This window comes from Taudactylus pleione, unplaced genomic scaffold (genome assembly GCF_031769625.1).
Source record: "Taudactylus pleione unplaced genomic scaffold, aTauple2 ptg000017l, whole genome shotgun sequence".
Classification (NCBI taxonomy): domain Eukaryota; kingdom Metazoa; phylum Chordata; class Amphibia; order Anura; family Myobatrachidae; genus Taudactylus; species Taudactylus pleione.
The window spans coordinates 7,923,717-7,947,932 of record NW_028284419.1 but is presented as its reverse complement, the minus strand read 5'-3'; the positions used below and the strand labels follow the sequence as shown (position 1 = coordinate 7,947,932).

Here is a 24,216-nt window from a genome sequence, read left to right as displayed (position 1 = left end):
CACCGGCCACTTTTCGTGTTTTGTGTTTTGGTTTTGGATCTGGATCTTTCTTCGTGTTTTGGATCTGGATTGGTTTTGCCAAAACCACCCTTCCGTGTTTTGGGTTCTATGCTATTATTAACCTCAATAACCTTAATTTCCACTCATTTCCAGTCTATTCTGAACACCTCACACCTCACAATAGTGTTTTTATATCCAAAAGGTTGCACCGAGGTACCTGGATGACTATGCTAAGAGATACGAGTGGGCGGCACAAACACGCGGTCCATCTAGGAGTGACACTGCAGTGGCAGACAGGATGGCAGTTTGAAAAACTAGGCCCCAAACAGTACATAATTCAAAGAAAAAAAAGAGGTGCTAGATGGAATTGTCCTTGGGCCCTCCCACCCACCCTTATGTTGTATAAACAGGACATGCACACTTTAACAAACCAAACATTTCAGTGCCAGGGTCTGCCACACGACTGTGGCTGAAATGATTGGTTCGTTTGGGCCCCCACAAAACAAGCTGGCAATTAATCTGTCCCTGCACAAACTGGCTCTACGGAGGCAAGATGTCGTCCTCATCCTCCTCATCCACCGATTCCTCACCCTCTTCAGTGTTGTGTACATCCTCATCCTCACAGAGTATTAATTCGTCCCCGCTGGAATCCACAACCACAGGTCCCTCTGTACTTTCTGGAGGCTGGTCTCCCTGGAAGATTTGATAATTCATTTTATGAACATCATCTTCTCCACATTTTGTGGAAGCAACCTCCTACGCCTTTCGCTGACAAGGTTCCCGGCTGCACTAAACACTCTTTCGGAGTACACACTGGAGGGGGGGCAACTCAGGTAAAATAGAGCCAGTTTGTACAGGGACCTCCAAATTGCTTCTTTTTCCTGCCAGTACAGGTACGGACTGTCTGACATGCCTACTTGGATGCTGTCACCGATGTAATCCTTTAACAGACAGATGCACGCTTGTCGCTGCTGCTTTGAGGATGCAAGTGCGGCTACAGCCCACACAATTCACAAAGACAGAAAAAAAAAGAAGAATTTTTTTATTGTTTGTGGAGCGAACTTTGAGTGTTACACCACCCTTTAACAGACAGATGCACGCTTGTCGCTGCTGCTTTAAGGATGCAGGTGCGGCTACAGCCCACACATTTCACAACGACAGAAAAAAAAAGAAGAATATTTTTATTGTTTGTGGAGCACACTTTGAGGGTGTCACCACCCTTTAACAGACAGACGCACGCTTGTCGCTGCTGCTTTGAGGATGCAAGTGCGGCTACAGCCCACACAATTCACAAAGACAGAAAAAAAAAGAAGAATTTTTTTATTGTTTGTGTAGCGCACTTTGAGGGTTACACCACCCTTTAACAGACAGACGCACGCTTGTCGCTGCTGCTTTAAGGAAGCAGGTGCGGCTACAGCCCACACATTTCACAAGGACAGAAAAAAAAGAAGAATATTTTTATTGTTTGAGGAGCGCACTTTGAGGGTTACACCACCCTTTAACAGACAGACGCACGCTTGTCGCTGCTGCTTTAAGGATGCAGGTGTGGCTACAGCCCACACATTTCACAAAGACAGAAGAAAAAGAAGAATATTTTTATTGTTTGTGGAGCGCACTTTGAGGGTTACACCACCCTTTAACAGACAGACGCACGCTTGTCGCTGCTGCTTTGAGGACAGTATCATATGCAGTGACAGTAGACTTGTCAGAAATTGTTGGCACATCCTTCAGTCCAGACCAGATGTACAAACCGGCCCTTGACTTATGACACAGGCGCACGCTTGGCGCTGCTACTGTGTTGATGCACGTGCGGCTACATCGCACACAAGTCACAAACACATGAAAAAAATAGTTTTTTATTTTTTGGAGCACTTTGAGGGTTACACCACCCTCTAACAGACAGACACACGCTTGTCGCTGCTGCTTTGAGGATGCAAGTGCGGCTACAGCCCACACAATTCACAAAGACAGAAAAAAAAAGATTTTTTTTATTGTTTGTGGAGCGCACTTTGAGGGTTACACCACCCTTTAACAGACAGACGCACGCTTGTCGCTGCTGCTTTGAGGATGCAGGTGGAATCTAGACGGGATTTGGAACTGGGGACACACTACCTCAATCAATTGTCTAAATCCCACTGCACTAATGGCGGATACCGGACGCACGTCTAACACCAACATAGCAGTCAAGGCATCAGTTATACGTTTTGCTTCAGGATGACTGCTATCGTACTTCATCCTCATCGCTAGGGACTGTTGGAGGGTCAATTGTTTAGTAAAAGTAGTGGTGTTCCTACTTCCTCTCTGGGATGATGAAACAACTCCCAGCAGCAGCAACAGCACTAGGAGGAAGTGGTTCTTGATCTTTCCCTATTTTATTTTTATCGGAGAAAGTTTGGTCCTCCATTTATGTTATATTGATATATACGTGCGGCTAAGGAGCACACAAACACAGAAAATATTTTTTTTATTTTTGCTGGAGAGTAGTGCACTTTGTGGGTTACACCACCCTTTAAGAAATGAGCCAGCCGGCTCTTTACTTATGGGATACAAGCGCACGCTTGGCGCTGCTCCATTGTTGATGCACGTGCAGCCACAGTGCACACAATTCACAAACACAGAAAATATTTTTTTATTTGGTTTGGAGGGTACTTTGGGGGTTACAGCACCCTTTAACGGTCAAGCCAGCCGGCCCTTTACTTATGACACAGGCGCACGCTTGGCACTACTTTGTTGATGCACGTGCGGCTACTGCGCACACAATTCACAAACACAGAAAATATTTTTTTATTTGGATTGGAGTGTACTTTGGGGGTTACAGCACCCTTTAACGGTCAAGCCAGCCGACCCTTTACTTATGACACAGACGCACGCTTGGCACTACTTTGTTGATGCACGTGCGGCTACTGCGCACACAATTCACAAACACAGAAAATATTTTTTTATTTGGTTTGGAGTGTACTTTGGGGGTTACAGCACCCTTTAACGGTCAAGCCAGCCTGCCCTTTACTTATGACACAGGCGCACGCTTGGCACTACTTTGTTGATGCACGTGCGGCTACTGCGCACACAATTCACAAACACAGAAAATATTTTTTTATTTGGTTTGGACTGGAGTGTACTTTGGGGGTTACAGCACCCTTTAACGGTCAAGCCAGCCGGCCCTTTACTTATGACACAGGCGCACGCTTGGCACTACTTTGTTGATGCACGTGCGGCTACTGCGCACACAATTCACAAACACAGAAAATATTTTTTTATTTGGTTTGGAGTGTACTTTGGGGGTTACAGCACCCTTTAACAGTCAAGCCAGCCGGCCCTTTACTTATGACACAGGCGCACGCTTGGCACTACTTTGTTGATGCACGTGCGGCTACTGCGCACACAATTCACAAACACAGAAAATATTTTTTTATTTGGTTTGGACTGGTGTGTACTTTGGGGGTTACAGCACCCTTTAACGGTCAAGCAAGCTGGCCCTTTACTTATGACACAGGCGCACGCTTGGCACTACTTTGTTGATGCACGTGCGGCTACTGCGCACACAATTCACAAACACAGAAAATATTATTTTTTTAGCACTTGGGGGGAGCACCCCTGATGGACAGAGCACCCCCTGGACAACACTACAGCACCCCTTTAGGACTGGGACACTGCACAGGACTTTGGAGTGGACACAGCCCCTATGGACAACTGACTGCACAACACAGTCCAGCCAGCCCCTATGGACTTTGAAGTAGTGGACACAGCCTCTATTAACAACAGCAGCACAGCACAACACAGCCAGCCCCTATGGACTTTGAAGTAGTGGTCACAGCCCCTATGGACAACAGCAGCACAGCGCAGCACAGCACAGCACAACACTACTCTGCACTACAGTACATTACACTACACAGCCCAGCCAGCCCTAACTCCCACCCTCCCTCTTCACTGTCCACAGCCGAGTGAGAAAATGGCGCCGACACGGGTACCTTATATAGGATCCAAAACCCGCGAGACCCGGAAGGCGGGATGATGACGTTTTGCCTCGATTTCAGATCCGAGTCAGGCGGGAAAAGTCGAGCCTGACTCGGATCGGCCTCGGATCGGGGGGGCTCGGGGGGGTTCGGATTTCAGAAATCCGAACCCGCTCACCCCTACTGCACTCTAATTATTTGCCAGCCTTAACATTAAGGGCCTGATTCAGAGCCGCTCGTAAGCGGCTGCTCGTTCGCTCTGAGCGATGTTCGCACAACTGCGCATGCGTATTGGTTGTAATGCGCATGTGCAAGCCAGTCATTGCGGTCGGAAATCGAGCACTCGCAAAACAGCGAGGGGCTGCTAATTTGATTAACAGAATGTACCGTTTGTGGGTGGTATCAGGGGAAGGTGCTTGAAAACGGGGGAGTGGAGATCCGAATGCAGGCGTGCCTAACGGTAAAAAGGGCGTTTAATGGGAGTGCATAATTAGTAAAGGAGCGTCATTGACCACGTCACTTTGTTGTCTTTTAGCCTGAACTGCTCGCAGTGATAGCGGTAGGATAAACCTACCACAAGCACTGCGAGCAGTTCAGATGCCTTTCGATGTACCCGATTAATCAAATAAATACCGGAGATGACGTGTGATGCGAAAGGGGCGTCATTACAAATTTGCGAGCGCATTTTTCGTTCACTCGCTCAGACATAGAGGCGTCAACAAACCGCAATGAGCGAGCGCCCCTTTTTTGGAACGACCGTCCGCAAATAGCGTCCGGCTCTGAATCAGGCCCTAAGTTTCATCTGTAACAAATGCACAAATTTAAAGAAAAATAAAAAAAGGATATGAAAATCATTAACTCTCAAACCATTTTAAAGAATGCCTCTCCTGCCTAGTTAAAGGGATTAGGAGAATAATTGGGATTAAACAAGCGAGACAGCATTGGAGAAAAAAGGGGATGGATAATGAGTTGGCCAAAATAGATATGAAAGCAATTTATCATTTAACAACCCTGTCACCATGGGTCCTTAATAATTATTTTGAAAATAAATGTTTTTTATTAATTTTAGCAATTTTAAAATTTTATATATTTTTATTAGAATCGATATGTATCTTTATAATTTTATAGTCTGTATACGTTGAAATTGTGCCTTTTATATATATTTATTTAAAGGTTTATATATTGGTCGTATTGGATATTTTTATAGTAAATTATGTCAATTGGCATTTTAAATTGTATAGTTATTGTGATTACATTTCAAGTTTTTATGTGAAATATGTGCACATTGCATTCTTGAGCACCAAGCACTTTAAAACATTATATGCTTTCCTATACTTGGTATATTGGGAAGCACCTTAATAGAGGTTGATTGTAAATATATACATCCTTTTTAGTAAATCATTCCCCATAGTAGTAAGTCTGCGTTCCAACAGGTGGAACACAAATTTCCGGGTTAGAGTCCAGATATATAGAAGGAGGAAAGATCGCTACTACATGGGGGAAGTTTGCGTTCCAGCATACGGAGCTCAGACCCCCAGGAAATATCCCGTCTCATCCGTGATAGGACAGCTATATGAGGCTGCCTATCCAGGAAGCGGCTAGTAAACCGGATGTGATGGAGCTGTCATCCGTAGATAGTGTTCCCGGAGTGACTAGGGCTGACCGCATGGTCAGTATAAGCGTATCTAAATAGAGTAGTAGGTTTACCCATAAGGCTATGGGTGCTTTCCAAATTAGAACGTCAATACTGGAAATTACTGTAAACCTCGCTTTTTTTTGTTAAGTTCAGATACCCATAAAAGGTAATTATTACTCTTATATTTGAATGGAATGTACTCATAATAGCAGTTATATTTAGAGAAAGTGTTTAACGTTGTTTGGGACTATTACCTCCACTTCCAGATTATGAACCAATGACAGGAAGGGAGGGGGGATATTAGATTTTGCATCCACCATAAAAATTACACCTTGAGAAGGACTCCAAGAGTTGAAACGTGTTGGTGGAAGGTGGGAGCTGACTAAGGGCCTGATTCAGAGCTGAACGCTCTGACCAGAGTGCTTGCTCTGAATCAGGGCCCTCCTACCTGTTTTAGGAGCATCCTCATGGACGCACGCATAGCTGTGGGTTACCACCCCTCAGCTTATGTGAGCGTCCATGATGATGGTCGCGATGGTCAAGACCATCGCGACCATCGGCCTTGCAACGGAGACCCTGCGGTAGGGTCTCGCTGCCGCAAGCCCTGGAGTGATTTTGGCTCTATCAGAGCCAAAATCACTCCCACTGACATCACTAGTGATGTCAGTGGGGCCGGCTTGAGACGGTAGGCGTTCCCATGGGAACGCCTCCGTCTGGCAGGCACGCCCCTGGCACGCCCACCAAAGGAGGCGTGCTGTCAATCAACATCGACAGCACGCCCCCTTTGGTGCGAGACCCGGAGCGATGGAGAGCCCGTCGCTATCCGGTTCTCGCGCATGCGCACGACGGAGCTCCCTCCATCGTGCGCATGCGCAGTGGGGGACATCGACCCGCTTGCGAGCGTACTGCCACTCACGAGCAGGTCTGAATGACCCCCTAAGTCCAGGGAATATCATCTAAGGAATCATATGCGCTGGTGTGCGCTGCTACAAGTTTTAAATCCGGAGTAAAATCTGTTTTAACATACACATGCTGGTGTACTGATTACATCTTTGTCTTTGATTTTATTTTCTACCCTATGTGTTAATTGTGTCGATGGATGAGAGAAATTGCTGGAAAAGTTACATAGAATGACTATGACTGATGAAGGTTCCTCTGTTGATATTTGACAGACAAAAGAATACAGATGTGCCCAGCTAGTTTTGTTGTTCATGCCACGCCATTCAGGGCTCTGTCGTGCCATGGAACATTACGTGATGGCTGAACTTGTGGCATACAGTGGTATTCTTCAACGAAGGATACGCTATGGTGCTTAACCGCTGGGTGGCGAGTGCTCCACTGTTGTAATTTGTACTGAATACCACACTGTTAAATTGGATGGATATCACATTCACGCACTGTACAGTATTTCCATGTTCGCACAACCAATATTTTTAATATCACATACATACAGTAAGCTCTTAGAACGGGACGCAAATCATTACACATATTGCACATAACTGTATAGTAGTGTAGTTGCCCGAGTTGTTATCACGGGAAAAATGATACTGTAGATTAATGAGATGCACGCACAGCTTTCAATGAGATGGGGTGAATTATTCTCTAATGGTGGGGTACTGTGTATATACAGTATGTACTAGTACTGTATAATACCTGGAAAGGAAGATACTTTTTTTAATTATTAAAAACAGCAGATGGTGAGTGGAGTGCACAAGGATGAGACTGCTACAGTATGTGTTTTTCTTCATATTCAGTACTGTAGCTGGCTTGTGGGCTAGTGGTTAGGTGATCGCTTTGCAACAATGATTGGCCTGGGTTTGAGCCGTGCAAAAAGTATAATTTCGGCGCTGTCAGCTCTGGACACTATAGTGAAACTACTGTAGTAGTGGGCTGTTTAAAAGTAAGGCATTACAAACTGTGTGTTTAAAAAGTGCAAACTTGTGTCAATGTCTGCGCTGTGGTGGCTGTCAGCTCTGAGGGGTAACAATGGGATCTCTGGCACATGCCCAGTGGAGGGGGTTACAATGGGATCTGTGGTCCATGCCCAGTAGAGCCAAGCCATATGCCATCTAGCGCTATGCCATGGCGTATGGAAGATCATTGCACTGCGCATGCCCAGTTGTCTGTATTACTGTGTGGTTGAATTTTCACACTTGCGCCACTCTCTGCGCTGTCCCAGACTTGGACACTATAGTAATTTAATGACTTCAGAAACTGCTAGTGGGCTCTCTTTGAGAGAGAGAGGTCTCTGTATTACAATCTGACTGTGGGCCTGATTCAGAGCTGGACGCTCGTCCAGAAAATAGGGGTGGCTATTCAAATCAACCGTTCGGTCTTTGCGGTCTGTTCACGCCTCTAGGTCTGAACGAGCGAATAAAACTTGCGGTCGTTTTTTGAAAAAATACGCCCCCTGGCCGCTCGCATCCTACGTCATGTCCGCTATTTATTAGATTAATCGAGTACATCGACCAGGGTATGAACTGCTCGTTATTCTCGGGGTTGGTTTTTCCTACCACAATTTTGCGAGCAGTTCTGACTATAAAATAACCCAGTGACGTGGTCAATGACGCTGCTGTTTTAATTATGCACACCCATAAAACGCCCGTTTTGACCTTTAAGCATGCCTGCGTTCGCAACTCCACTCCCCGTTTTCAAGCACCTTCCCCCGTTACCACCCACATACGCCTCATTCTATCACTCAAATTTTCAGGCATTCGCTATTTTGCGAGCACATGAATTTCGACCGCACTGACTGGTTCGCGCATGCGTATAACGATCCGTACGCATGCGCAGTTGGGCAAACATCGCTCGGAGCGAACGAGCAGCCGCTTACGAGCGGCTCTGAATCAGGCCCAGTGTGTTTACAGCGCAAACTTGTGTCAATGTCGATGCCGTCCCAGACTTGTACACTATAGTGATTTCATGACTTCAGTAACTGGTAGTGGGATCTGTTTGAGAGAGTGGTCTCTGTATTACAAACTGATTCTGCATTTAAAAGTGCAAACTTGTGTCAATGTCGATGCTGTCCCAGACTTGTACACTATAGTGATTTCATGACCTCAGTAATTGGTAGTGGGCTCTGTTTGAGAGAGTAGTCTCTGTATTACAAACTGTGCATTTAAAAGTGCAAACTTGCATCAATGTCTGAGCTGTGGCGGCTGCAATGGGATCTCATGTAGCGCTATGCCATAGCGAATGGAAGATCACTGCACTGTGCATGCCCAGTTGTCTGTTTTACATACTGACTGTGCGGCTGAATTTGCACATTTGCGCCACTCTCTGCACTGTCCCAGACTAGAACACTATAGTGATTTCTTATGACTTCAGTAACTGGTAGTGGGTTCTGTTTGAGAGAGAGCTCTCTGTATTACAAACTGACTGTACGTTTAAAGCACAAACTTGTGTCAATGTCTGCATGGTTGATGCTGTGGTGGCTACCAACCAGCTCCAAGGGGTTACAAATGGGATCTCTGGTGCATGCCAAGTGGAAGGGTTGCAAAGGGATTTCTGGCACATGCCCAGTGGAGCCGCTCTGTAGCTGTGGTGTAAGGAGGCTCTTATAGTAGTAATGCGCATGACCAGTGTGTCGAGAGTCACACACAATGGAGCCACTTCATACACCAGTTGAGCTACAAGGAGGCTCACAGTACACGTACTGTAATTCGCAGTCGTCACATCACATACATGACAGATGCAGTTCTTGCTAGGACAGGCTTGTGGGCAATGGGTTAGGTGAATTACCTTGCTTACACTTCATGTCAGCCTGTTCGAGACCTTGATAATTTTTTTAGTTTTATTTTTTAAATCTTCACTATAGTAGTTCAGTATTGTTATACAACCCTTACTAAACTCAATACATTATATATGTAGATGTGCCCAGCTACTGTAGTTTGTTGCTCCATACTCCATGTACAATAGCGCATTCGTAGTCACGCGCTACACTGTGGCGTATTGAGTTTCATAGCACTGCACATGCCCAGTTGTCTGTATTACTGTACATACTGTATTGCCTGTGCGGTTGAAGTTGCACACTTGCGGTAATGTAAGTACAGTATTGCCGGCACTGTCCCGGACTTAGACATTGTATTGATTCCATGACTTTAGGAACTACTGTAGTATAGGGTTGAGGCGTGTGGGCTAGGGTGCTAATGCTTAGCCTCACTGCTTCTACCATCTTCTTGTCCCGCGGGTTCGAGACCTTTAATATATATATATATAATATATATATATATATTTATAGAAGCATGAAGGTGCAGCACTCCCCTCTCAATAAATCAAGCAGAGACCAAAGGATCAATAGAACGTTACAGTACTTTTAGTACTATCTTCAACCATATACAGATACAAACAAATGGCTCACCTTAAATACACCCCTCTGCCCAATGTGCTAAACACAAGCCAGTCAGATCACATGACAAGACTGACAGCGCCTCCTGATGACATCAGCAACTAAGCTGTCATCACTACAGGACCACATCACCATAGAAACACATAAACACAAACAGAGCCAGGACATATAATGCAATAGCACTGTGCCTGGTTGCCTAGCAACCACAATTACCACAATAATGTACATGAAATGATTGTCAAACGAGCAGAATGGATATACAGCATTACAGATACCAACAATGTTACATATGTGGATATCAAAACACATTCACAATGATCACAATAATAGTAATTTTATATAAAAAAGTAATTATATATAAAAATGTCTATCACATGCCCATGCTATACCCAGGTTACATAATAGCCTCAATAATACACGGATATAATAAGGGAATATTACAGGCATGCAATGCTATACAAAAAGACCTATGCATGTCAACACACATTGCAGCAATGACTAACATTCACATACATAGAGATAGTTATGTTATTAAATTCCAGTAATTAGTTATTAGAAACATGATAATGTGAGAGCCTCATTTAAACCACGCGGTGCAACTACATCCAATCGATGAATCCATCTCGCCTCACACTGTAATAGCAAACGGTTTCTATCACCCCCTCTTTTTGGCTGTGGGACATGATCTATCATCCTGTAGCGGAGGCATGCCAAATTATGATTGAATGCCAGAAAATGCCGGGCCACCAGCTGATCACTAGAGCCCACATGACAATGCTGTCCAAATACTTGAACGATGCATTGCCATGCGTTCTTTAAATTTATGCTGGGTTTTACCCACGTACGAAAGTCCGCATGGACAGATAATCTGGTACACGACAAATGTGCTATTGCATGTTAAATGGTGAAGAATAGAAAACTGTTTACCCGAATGCGGATGAGCAATGCTATCCCCAGGGATTAAGTATCTACATGTCACACATGAACATCTGTGACATCCGTTCTTTCTTACTGCCAAAAAATGTTTTTTAAGAGGAGTATTCATGCGATTAGAAATATCGGCCTTCATCAATATATCCCGTAAATTTCTCCCTCTGGAATAACAAGACATAATGTCAGTATTGGCCAAACCCAAGGACTTATCATATTTTACAATGGGCCAATGCTTTTTAGATGCCCGATTAATATTAGGGGATAAGACATTAAATGTATTAACCCACGGGAGTATTTCTCTTCTGTCACTAGATTCAGATTTAGTTAGCAAAGTTTTTCTTTCAACCTGCATAATCCTATTCTTAGTATCAAGTAAGCATTTGATGTCATAGCCACGTGCAATGAATTTCTGTATAAGTACATCGATCTGCCGGACAGCAGTATCAGTGTCATCATTAATACGCCATACCCTTAACATCTGGGAGTACGGAAGCCCCAATTTAAGACTTCTAGGATGACAACTATTCCTATGTAACAGAGTGTTTCGATCAGTCTTTTTAATAAAGACCGAGGTGGTCAATGCTGAACCTTTTTTGGTGATAAGAACATCCAGGAAATCAATGGAGTGTTGATCCATTCTAACTGTAAATTTCACAGGGCTTGGCAAGCTATTATGAGCGTCAAATAATTATCTTAGTGCTTTATCACTGCCCTGCCAGATCATAAACACATCGTCTATGAACCTAGTATAGAACAGGATTTTACCAGCCACAATATCATCTGAAAAAAATATCTCCTGCTCGACACCAAACATATAATTGTTTGCATACGCGGGTGCCACTGCTGAGCCCATGGCACAACCCATGAGCTGCAGGTAATACCCGCCATCAAACAAAAAATAGTTTTTCGTCAGAACAAATTTCAACATGTCAACACACAAGTTGATGTAATCATGATCATACAGAGAATTATGAGACAAAGTATCCCTGAACGCCCTTAAACCATCCCCATGTGGGATAATTGTATATAAACTCGTTACATCTGCACATACTAGCCACGTATCTCGTGGAATGTCTCCTAATTCAAGTAATTTATTCAATAACGATGTTGTGTCCAACAGAAAATTTCTATGCGATTGAATTAAAGGCTGCAGGGTAGAATCTAAAAAAACTGCACATGGTTGTGCTAGAGAACCCCTGGCACTGATGATGGGTCGTCCTGGAGGTGGAATAATCCCCTTATGAACCTTAGGGAGTGTATATAGTAAAGGGGTGATGGGAAACTCCGGCAACAATGCTTCAGATAATGCCTCTTCAATGATTCCTTCTTCCAAAGCATGTTTCAGAATAGTAGATAATTCTGATTTGAAAGCCACTGTAGGGTCACCATTCAATTTACAATAAGTGGCACTGTCACTCAACTGGCGATAAATCACAGATCTATAGTCACAAATATCCTGGAGCACCACCGCCCCTCCCTTGTCCGTGGGACGGATTATTAAATTAGGATTTTCTGAGAGTGACTTAATGGCCGCCCTCTCTGGTTGCGTAAGATTAGGGTGCACCACACAAGGCTGCTTAGATAACATGGACACTTCATCCTCAAGCATTCTAATATATGTTTTTATACTAGCATTAGAAGAACCCGGTTCAAAGTTAGAGCGTGGTTGTAATTTGCGCAAAGCAGGTGGTAAGATATCTTTAGTCATTTTTGTAGATTCAGGTTTATTAAAGAATTCCTTCAATTTCAGCTGACGATTTAAACGTGTTTTTCTATCTGCCAGGAAAAGTCATCAAAAGGTGTATTAGGCACAAATGATAGTCCTTTGGTCAAAAGTAACCGCTCTGCCCTAGTTAATTCAAATGAGGAGAAGTTTAATACTACTTCTTCTTCTGAATTGGTGGTCTGCCACGACTTCTGCCTTTTATTTTGTCTCCCTCTACGGGTATATCTTCTCCTTGGTCTAAGGTCTTTGAGCGTGTGATTTTCCCTAAAGGGACACCCCTGCTGCTAGTCGGCTCAGTCACCTGCATTACTTGTGACCTCCTGTGATGATTCCGTATCAACCTTGGTTTTTGGATACCACCGGCGGAAAAACGGACGCCTTGGCATGTTTTGTCTGCCACCACTAAGCCACTGGTAAACATTGTGTTGTTCATAATCGGTCTCAACTTTATTTAATTTTTCTTTTTTAAATTTTAACAAATCTCGTTTGTATAAAGAGATTTGATTATCAAGTTTTCCCATCCAATCAGTGCCACTTTCAGATAACAAGATAGGTAATTGAACCTTTTCAAATACTGCAATTTTTTCTTTAATAATGATCAATTCTTTCTTGCTCTGTTCAATCACAAGCAAAATTAAATCAAATGAGCATTTATTAAGTATTGAAACCCATTTCTTGCAGAACTGTGGATCATAACGTCCTATAGTGGGACAATTCTTCATTCTAAAGCCGCAGGGGATCATTTTTGCTCTGTAATAATCACTTAATGAGATACTATGCAGCTGGAAATCAACTTCCTTCTTTTTTAATTTCACAAGATCTCTAAATAGTGTATCAGCAGGCAAAGCTTCAATCTGTTCAGAAATGCACTCTTTTTCCAAGATAGTGTCAGCATCTGATTCAGAGTAACTGAAAATGTCCCCAACAACAAACAATAATGGGTTAAATGGTAATCCAGATTCATGCTTTTCAGTCATGATATTATATAATCAGGATATCCCGCACACAAGCTGACAAAAACTCAAATGAGAGCACTATAATTAGTAGCTGAGAATCCTTCACCTGCCACAAAATCTAGTGGTATCTCATATATTCAATTCAGCACAGTCCAGGCTCAATAAAAAATGTGCACAAATACACCGTGTCACACCAACTTGTTAAAAACAAAAAAGGAACAATCCTGAGAGAGACCTTAAGAGGCAGAAGATATATATAGATACAAATACTTGCGGGTGCCTTGACAGAAGGGCAAAAAGTCCTCCATATACAAATTCTCCAGGTCCAGCACTCCAGATAATGAATCAAATCCTGCAGGGGTGCCCTCACATAGGGATAAATAGAAGCATGAAGGTGCAGCACTCCCCTCTCAATAAATAAAGCAGAGACCAAATGATCAATAGAACGTTTCAGTACTTTTAGTACTATATAGATATAGATATATTAATATTTTTTTTAAATCTTCACTAATTCATTATTCAATACATTATAGACAAAATCTGGCATTTCTATGCTACTTTATGCCACTGTGTGCTCAAGAAAGGGGTGTATGGTGCTCCAATACAGTACCCATGTACAGCACAAAGCTAGTCACACTATAGTATGGCGTTTAGAGTATATTTCTACTGCGCATGCCCAGTGTGTCTGCAGTCACACACTGTATCCCAGACTACTATATAGAGATTTCACGACTTTAGAAATTAGTACTGTATTAGGCTGTTTAAACGTGTGGTCTCTATATTACAAACTGATCGTGCGTTTAAAGTGCAAACTTGGGATGTCTGTATTACAGTACATACTGACTGTGCATTTAAAGTGCAAAATTGCGTCAATGTTGGCGCTGTCCCAGCCTTGGACACTATAGTGATTTCTCATGACCAGTAAGTGGTAGTAGGCTCTGTTTGAGAGAGAGGTCTCTGCATTACAAACTGACTGTGCAATTAAAGCACAAACTTGCGTCAATGTCTTTACGGTTGGCGCTGTGGTGGCTTTCAGCCAGCTCCGAGGGGTTACAAATGGCATCTCTGGCACATGCCCAGTGGAGGGGTTGCAATGGGATTTCTGGCGCATGCCCAGTGGAGGGGTTGCAATGTCTTTGATTTTATTTTCTCCCCTATGTGCTGATTGTGGGGACGGATGAGAGAAATTGCTGGAAAAGTTAAATAGAATGACTATGACTGATGAGGATTCCTCTGTTGATACTTGACAGACAAAAGAATATACAAAATTGAATTGGATAAAGCAAATAAGTGAACTTTATTTAGATGATCAAGAGGTTACCCATCTGAGAGCGCCTGACCCATTGTTGTAAATATGTTTTAACACACGTATCATCATTTAAAAAGAAAAATCCTGTGTTACATAAACATGAAATACATTTGGGGGGTTTTTCTACTATTGTGCTACAACCCTTGTACTATGACTGCACATTAATTATTTGCCAGCCTTAAGATTAAGTTTCCTCTGTAACAAAATGCGCAAATTTAAAGAAAAATAAATTTGGAGTCGGTTTAAACTGCAAGATAATAATCTGCATTTACAGAAAACATCTTCCTCATATCCAGTGGCACACTGACGTAGGCCAATTAAGTGCTGTTAGTGTCACTGATATGTAATAGGATTATAGATATGGTACTCTGGGGCTAATTCAGCAGTGCATGCAGATTCCAGATTACGTGCACGACCTGCTAACATGCACGCTAGCCCTTGAATGACTCTGCCTGATTAACAGGCAGAGGCATTTAATAGGCAGTTTGGGTGGGTGAGTGGGGTTGGACGGCGTTCCAGGAAACGGGGCGTGTTCGCCCCGTTTTTCGGAATAGGCCAGCCCAGAGACTGCATGGACTTACACAGTCTGCTGGGCTCACAAGCCAGCCAGGGGACATATGCCTCCTGCTGCATTTGCATGATTGCAAGGATCGAATTGCAAAGCTGTCTGTGTGCACTATACACAGGGGCGCCGAGAGGGGGCGTGAGAGCAGGTACTAATTACCTGGGCCCGGGCATGCCATGGGGCCCGGAGCACACCTGTACCACTCTTTTTTTTCCAATGTCAATCACTTTTATTACACCTCTGTGCGGGCGCCCAGCGGGCTGGGAGGGGAGGGACTCAGAATGAGTCACTGGCCAGTATGTTCATGACCTGAAGCTTTGTTTCCTTCCTAGACCTGCATGGTGCAGCCGCTGCGGAGCTCCTGGTCTGTGGTCTCGCGAGATGATGACATCATCATCTCGCAATTCTCTCTCTTCTCCAGGCTCCAGGGGCACTGAGGGATAGGCAGGGCGGCTGTGCAGCCACACTGTGAGTCAGATGAATTGGAGGCAGGGAGGGTTTGTTTGTCGGATCTGTGAGGATCTGTGCGAGGTGAGCCTGTGAGGAAAGAGATCACTGGCTGTGAGTGACACTGTAGTGCAGGTAAGTTCAATATACATGCATCCATTAGTATGTTCAGAATCATGCGCCATATATTGTTTTTTTTGCCATGATTTCTTTGTGAATATTGTCAATATAAAACTGTGGGTTTCTAGTGTACCACACACACACAAACATGTATACAGTATATGTATAGAGATATATGGTGTGTGTAAATATATATATATATATATATATATCTGTGTATATGCTATATAACTCCTGTATATGCTATATATATATATACTCCTCTAGTGTAGGGCAGAACGCTGTGATAGTGGTCTGCCCTACACAGACACAAACACACAGCCGCCAGTGGAAGCTGTGTGTTTGTAATAGCAGCCAATGAGAGTCAGGCAGACTCTCATTGGCTGCTGTACAGAGGGAGCTGGTTGAAGCTCACCCATGAGCTCTGTCTTCTAGCTCCCTCCGCGCACGTAATAGAGCAGAGCAGAGTGGACGGCGGCAGGAGCGGGATTCAGGTAAGTTTTTACTTTTTCTTTTTTTATTTGTGTGTTTGTAAGGGGGCGCTACTGGGGGCATGCTAATGGGGGCACTGCTACTGGGGGCATACTACAGCTGGGGGCATACTACTACTGGCCTGCTTATGGGGGCACTACTACTGGGGGGCATACTACTACTGGGGGCATACTACTGTCGGCCTGCTAATGGGGGCACTACTACTGGGGGTCTGCTAATGGGGGCATACTACTACTGGGGGGCATACTACTATTGGGGGGCATACTACTACTGAGGGCATACTACTGGGGACATGCAAATGGGGGCACTACTACTGGAGCCCTGCTAATGGGAAGCATACTACTACTGGGTGCACTGCATAGGGGGCCCTACTACTAAGTAGGGATGTGCAGGCTCGGTTCTACTCGGTTCCGTTCGGTTCTTTTTACCGAATCTTATTGGCTATCCAAAACTCGTGACAGCTGAAACCCAATAAGATCCGGTAAAAAGAACCGAACGGAACCGAGTAGAACCGAGCCTGCACATCCCTACTACTAAGGGGACTATATAGGGGGCACCACTACTGGGGGCATTGTGTAAGGGACACCACTGCTGGGGGCATTGTATAAGTGGCACTACTACTGTAGGCATTGTATAAGGGCAATTATTACTGTGGGCTTTGTGTAACAGGGTCAATACTGTGGGCATTGTGTAAAAGGGGCACTACTGTGGGCATTGTGTAAAAGGGGTACTACTGTGTGTCATAACATAAATAAGAGACACTACTTTATGGTGTAATGTGAATCAGGGGCGCTATGTGCGGTGTAATGTGAATGAGATTGTGTACTGTGACTCCTAGGGCCGTAGCCCACTTTGTAAACAAGTTCTGTGATTCTGCTGGCCGTACCCCACTGGGTGGGTGCACTACTTTTCATTTTTGCCACTGCTGTGTGGCAATGTTTCATAGATGTGCTTTAAACTATGGTGTCTGTGCCGCTGCTTTGTCGCTTGGTAACCAGTCAGCTCACTGCAACCTTTGGCCACTAATGGTGAAAACTATCATTTAAACTGTGAGGTGGTCTAAATTGACTGTAAATTACTGGAAATTAAGTTTATTGAGGTTAATAATACTCTAGGAAGAAAAAAAAGGCCAATTTATGTGATTTTAGCTTTTTTTTTGTAAATTTTTGTAAAAAAATCCAAATTCAAAGCCAGTCACGGCAGTTTGGCAAATCCAAATCCAATGCTGGACGACGAATTAGAACCAAATTCAAATCCGGCAAAAATGGTCCGGCGCACACCCCTATTAAAAACTTCTCACATGTGACATATAGCTCTGAGTGGCATGTAGGAGAGTTTTGGGCAGCTAAAAATACAGCTTTTATGGGACTGTTCTGCCATCCTAATAGTGAACTCTTTTGTCCCACCTGATGGGAGGTAATTATGTCATGCTCCTGTGAGTGGGAGCTTCTCACAAGTTTGACATGCCCCCAAAGAGGTGCAACCATGCTGCCAACATGCTGTGACCACACCCCCTCAAGGGGGGGCCCTGGTAAGTTGTTGTACCATGGCCCAAGATTTTTCTTGGCATCCCTGACTACACATTACAGTATATGCCTGTGTGCAGCTTTGCAATTGCGATCCTTGCTGAATCAGGACCTCTGTCTCTAGAGTATGTATTTCACCTTCCCCTTTCGTCAATCCATGTAAAAGGATGGAGGAACATAATGGTTAATGCAATTATGATGTATGTAGGATCCAAACAATTCATTCACCTAAAAAAATCCTGCACTTAAAGGCTTCTTTCAACATCTGATAGAAGAGCATTTACCATTGTTCCTGATTACTGCCATATACCAAACAGTAAAAGTCTTCAAAATCCTCTCCTCAATGTAATTTCATACAACAACATAAAAAAGGAAAGGATAACCGCAATAGTGTAACTCTGTGAGATATATTACTGTGCAGAATACACTGCTATTGCTATCATACACATCAAGGTATCTTTTTAGTGGGATGGCAGATACTGTAGACACTTTTTCAATGTTTAACCCTCAATGAAAAGGTGCTCAAAAACATTGGGCCTGATTCAGAGCCGGACGCTATTTGCGGACGCTCGTTCAGAAAAAGGGGCTGGCTATTTAAATTGAGCGCTCACTCTTTGCAGTCTGTTGACGCCTCTATGTCTGCGCGAGCGAACTAAACATGTGCTCGCTATTTTGTAAACATGCCCCTTGGCCGCTCGCATCATACGTCATCTCCGCTATTTATTAGATTAATCGAGTACATCGAAAGGTGTATGAACTGTTCGCTATTCTTGTGGTACCATTTTCCTACCGCAATCATGTGAGCAGTTCAGGCTAAGAAACAACCAAGTGACGTGGTCGATGACGCTGCTTTGTTAATTATGCATACCCATTAAACGCCCATTTTGACCGTTTGGCACGCCTGCGTTCGGATCTCCACTCCCCGTTTTCAAGCACCTTCCCCTGTTACCACCCACAAACGCCTCATCCTGTCACTCAAATTAGCAGGCATTCGCTATTTTGCGAGCACACGATTTCCGACTGCACTGACTGGTTGGCGCATGCGCATTACAACCCATACGCATGCGCAGATGTGTGAACATCGCTTGGAGCAAACGAGCGGCCGCTTACGAGCGGCTCTGAATCAGGCCCACAGTCCCAAAACATCAAAAAAAGGCTATAGAGTCACATCCAATAAATGTAAAAAAAAATTATTAAGTGCAGAAAAATCACAATAAAAAACTTTTAAATAAAATACATATAAAAATCCATTAAAATTCCATATATGGGTTCGCCAGCTTATAAGGACCAACAAACATACCAGATTCACTTGGACAGTATATCTAATATGGGGCCTTATACAATTAGCTGCAAAAAGCCAAGCCGCGATGTTTTCGCCACCTTCACATATTTTTAGGCAATATTTTTTCCCTGCGTGCTCAAACTTATCTCTGTATTCAATTCCAAAAGACATGAAAAGGCAAACAGGCAAAATCGTCAAAAAGTGAAACTGGTGCAAAGTCCCTAAAATTTTTGGGAAATCAGTCTGTACCCCAGGAAAAGCTGCACTAATATTAGAATTCAATATAGAAGTGTCCTAATAGCCCTAATAAAAGTGTTTTGTGTTCTTAAAGTGTCAGAATTGGATGTTATTTGCTTATATACATAAGTGTTGAAAAATGATAATAAGCCATTTCTTTTGGAAAAAATAAGTACCGAGGTCAAATTTGAGGTACATGAAAATAAGTACTAGCATATTTTGATGTCTATAAAGTGAAGATTTAAAAAATCTTAAAAATATACTTGCTGCAGCCTCGTGCAATTCCAAAAACACCTGTCCCATCCATATAGTCATCCAAAGTACCATGCCCCCCACTTTTTACCCATTTTGCAACACATTTTTCATGACATGTCATTTTTGGGATCTTCTCAAAAAAGGTTTTAAAGTTTTTTGGACTGATTAGTCATTAGGGGGTCCAAAGGGTTCTGGCTGAAATCCCAACGTTTGCACCCCAAAATCGAGATTTTGCACTTCCAATTCGCTTGCCTGTACATAGAGAAAACTTTTTGCCTGTTTTTTTTCCCCTTAGATGAAAACTCCTATAATTGAATTCAGAGATGAGTTTAAAATGGCTGAGAAGTCCAAATCTGCGAAAACTTTCTCCAAACGGCACTTTTCGTGGCTAATTGAACACGGCCCATGGTGTCAAAACCTCCTTCAAAAAGACCAGAAAGGTCAAGGAGAGAAGAATACATTCCTCTACAGGTGCACAAAGGTCTGGTAGTTAGGGGTTCCAAAAAGGCAGAAAAAGCACCAACATATTTCAGATAAATATCCTTTTTGTTGGTTTAAACTTGAATGCCATCATCAAACAAAAAGTACAACTAAATTAATAGTCCGAATCACAGTAAGTAAGATAAGAAACTTTTGTTCTGGATGGGTTGAAGCTAGAATCTGTATAGTTCATTCTCTAAAAGTATGTGACACATGGTTAAATGTACCTATATAAAATAAAAAGCACTAAGTATGAATATTTGTTTATCTCATGAAACATATGAAGTTTTAAAATCGTAGTCAGGACCCATGGACTGGGCTGTCGGGTCATAGCGGAATGGCAGTGATTGAATCAGAGGTCTACTCATGGGTGTCATGACTGATGAATGGTTTGAGTAGGAACAGGCATGGGAGGCTGAAGGAGAGATTGGAGGATTGTGGACAAACTTGGGTGGCTTTAACCAGGACCTCCTCATATATTGATATGAAGATACGGTAGTGAATTAAGTGCCCGAAGGCGATGACAGAATAAACAAAGTCTAAGTTACAAATAAGTTAACTTGAGGAATCAAATGTTTGATTTACTAGAAGTACGATGTTGAATAATATAACTTGATTTGATAAGAGTTCAAAGTTGAAGAATAATAAGTTGATTAAATGAGGATCCGATGTTTGAAGAATAATATTTGATTTGATGAGGATCCGATGTTTGAAGAATAATAATTGGTTTGCTGAGGATCCAATGTTGGAAGAATAATAATATGTTAATCGGTAATGACCGATGGTAATACTTAATGCAGTTGATCAGTAAGGACCGATGGTACATGAAAGGTTATTCCCAATGGCAACTTCAGACTATAGCGGATGGTATTGGAGTCTGGTACCAAGTAAAGAAACAGAAGAGGATGGACAGGACCGTTCAGATACAATGTATCTGGGAGCTCAGTGCTGAGCTGTAACTTCAGCAAGAAGCGACGTTGTACTGGCAACAGGTCATTCAGGAAATTTAATTTATAGGGAAGGATCTCTGATGATTGGATACTGCAGTCTGTCCAAGCTTATGTGGGGGCTGGCCTCATCCCCTGTAGTAATTTACCATGCCCCAAAGCATGGGCTCCTACCACTTGATTCCCCGGTGGGCTCTAGTCTGACACTGACTGCAACTGGCCACTTCTGATTGGATGCTTGTGGATTTACCACTGTAGCTGATACTTATTACATTGATATGGCTGCTGTATTATATGAAGTCATAGCCATTTGTTTGCATTATTTATTTGATATTTCTATTTGGACATTGGCAGGAAAGTATTTTTTAAAGGCAAAATAAAATGTTTTAAATTAATAAAATTTCACATAATTTATTTAAATTTATATTTAGGCTTTTTATTCATATTTGCAATTAATTGTTATATAATAAATGAGACCTTGACATATTAATTACAAAACTGCAAATATTTCTAGATAGTGTAAGTGAGACAGGATTACATTATTATGCTGTGTATTTACTAATACTGTGAAGCCACATCGCTGCACTTTCTTTATGCTACACTTGCTGCTCTTGATGACCACCTGGTGCATTACTGTTGTAAAGGTGGATCTGATGCAGATGCATCTGACCAAACACATGCAAGTAAATGCACTTTTTTATGTGTGTGCCTTGTCACTAGAGATGTATAGTTTGATTTTCCTGAAAAACTAACACAACCGAACTCCGAGTCGAATCGAATCCTGGCTCGGATCACTTTTGGGGTTCTGAGTAGAGCCAAGTCTCGGCACGGGTTTGCTGTAATTTCGGATTGCATGTAATTGTAAACAGGTTAAAAGCACATGATTTTAGCTGTTTTTATAAATTTTAAAGCGAACCAAAACTGAATCTGAGCAAAAACACTTGTGAGTGGTTTTGCCAAAAATAAAACCATAAAATTTGAGGGTGGTTTTGCCAAAACCAAAACTAACACACAGGAGTTCGTGCACATCTCTTCTTTTCACGTAACTGTTTGAGGTACAAATGATGAACATGCTCTTTCTTTCACGGGGTTGTGATAAAGGGAGTTTCATGAAACCAGTATTATAAAACATGATTGTATAGATCTAGGGAACATAGGGACTTATTCAAGTTGTGCACTGCGCATGTATGAACCGGCCTCTGCGATCTGGAAGTGATCGCAGTGAGCACTCAGTCTCATCTAATAGTGATTGACAGGAAGTGACGGTTTGGGGATGGAGAGGGGGGTGGTCACCAAAACTCAGACGTGCATGTGCGTCTTAATGCCATTACAGGGGTGTGCATAATTAAATCCCTGCAATTGTATACACTGGCAGAGGTCTAGAGGGTGACAGGAAGTTTAGCAGTTTGTGAGGAAGGGTTAGGTCAACCACACTTGAGCGAATGGTTCCGATGTTACTTGATGTTACCAATGTTTTCGCTGACTTGCGGATGCATGTCATGGGAAGTGGGCGGCTTTATATAGTGATGGGCATATTGGTATAGTGCTGTGGTTGCTGTGCGATTGCATTAATTATCATATTTTTGCAGCGAGCGGGTGTGTGTGAACGCAGCTGTGCAATCTGTGCTGAATCAGGCCCAAAGTTTATTCTCTGGGCAAGAACGACAGCTACATATATGCACTCTAAAAATTACCTGGTAGGGTATTGACTGGTGACACGGGCTGCGCATATTGACCGCTGCAAACCATAACTGCATCAAAGATGTCTGTCTTTTTGTCTCCATCGGTTTCCGTAGTAACTAACCACTGCCCAGTAAGAGAAAAGTCTGAAGTCTTCTCCACTATGCAAACTGCTGTCTAAGAACAAACACAAATACATCAAGGAATACATGATGTCAATAGGAGGAAATTAAGTCAAATTTAGCTGCAGTGATTTTTCTCCAGAAACAGAAATACTGATGCTGGCAACAGTAAAAATATTACAAATTGCTACATTCTAACTCATTTTACGTTTAATTTCTTCTGCTAAAAAATAGATTTTTTTTTATCCATTGTATGTCTTATATAACATAATACACTAAGGGCACATTGAAAAGTTAAAACTTATTCAAATTAAATTTTTAGATATGTTCCAATTACTGCGACCTCTGAGTTTCTTGAAGGTCAACAACTTTTTAAAGGCATTATAATTATTGTCTCTACGTTATTTATCTCTTTATGGTTTGGGATTTATGTTAAATTGTGACTATATCTTGTAAAATATAAATATCTTACCTTGAATTTTATATATTGCTGCAGCCTAAAATTCTCAGCATACAATTTGATGTATTCTAAAGTCTTGCTGTTGGGTAGGAAGTTGGGAAAATCATCTGGCATTGGAAAGTCACTGAGACACATTATTTCTTTGGAAGCATTGGTGACCAGGGACCGGTAGATGCTGGCTCTTCCATCCTCTACTTTATCCTAAAACAGGGTATTTTTAATATGTCACATAGATATTTAATATTAGTTTATTTTTCTTACATTACATAAATTTAGATTTTTAATGTCATGAATGAATCCAAGGAAATATAACAAATGTGCACTTACTGTGAACCTCCAGAGACCTCCAAGGTCATCACTTCTTTCGAAGCTGGTGGGCTCCAGACCTTCTTCCAAACATGCTTTGATAGCTCCCAAACCACTGAAACCAGCTCCAATGATTGCAACAGTCTTAACCATTGTGTTTTCTAAGGATTAAAAAAAAAAATCTGTAAGGTTTAAACCTTTCATTCACATTATTCAACCAGTGGTGAAGCACCAAGTAGGACTGGATTAAGGCTTGTGGGGGACCCACGGCAAATATGTTGTGGTGGCCTATCAATAATATTGCCACAGCCTCACACAGCAACTACTATTCCCGTTACTTTGTCTCTGGATTCTCCACTGACCGGCAAGATCTCATCATACTACATTATGTCCGCAAAACTGCTGGGAGCCTACTCACGGCAGCATAGTGGACTTG

At 42.6% G+C, this 24,216-nt stretch overlaps 1 protein-coding gene across 1 annotated transcript in view; it reads right to left on the bottom strand.

Annotated features, from left to right (window-relative positions):
- LOC148540779 (dimethylaniline monooxygenase [N-oxide-forming] 2-like) overlaps window positions 1-23,933 on the bottom strand; it is a 60,549-nt gene extending 36,616 nt beyond the window's left edge. Inside the window, exons 1-3 of the mRNA XM_088481734.1 lie at window positions 23,802-23,933; window positions 23,487-23,675; window positions 22,907-23,069 (exon numbers count right to left, since the gene is read on the bottom strand). Of these exons, the coding sequence (XP_088337860.1) occupies window positions 22,907-23,069; window positions 23,487-23,675; window positions 23,802-23,933 (484 nt within the window). The remainder of the gene's footprint in view (window positions 1-22,906; window positions 23,070-23,486; window positions 23,676-23,801) is intronic.
- Between the last annotated feature and the right edge of the window lie 283 nt (window positions 23,934-24,216).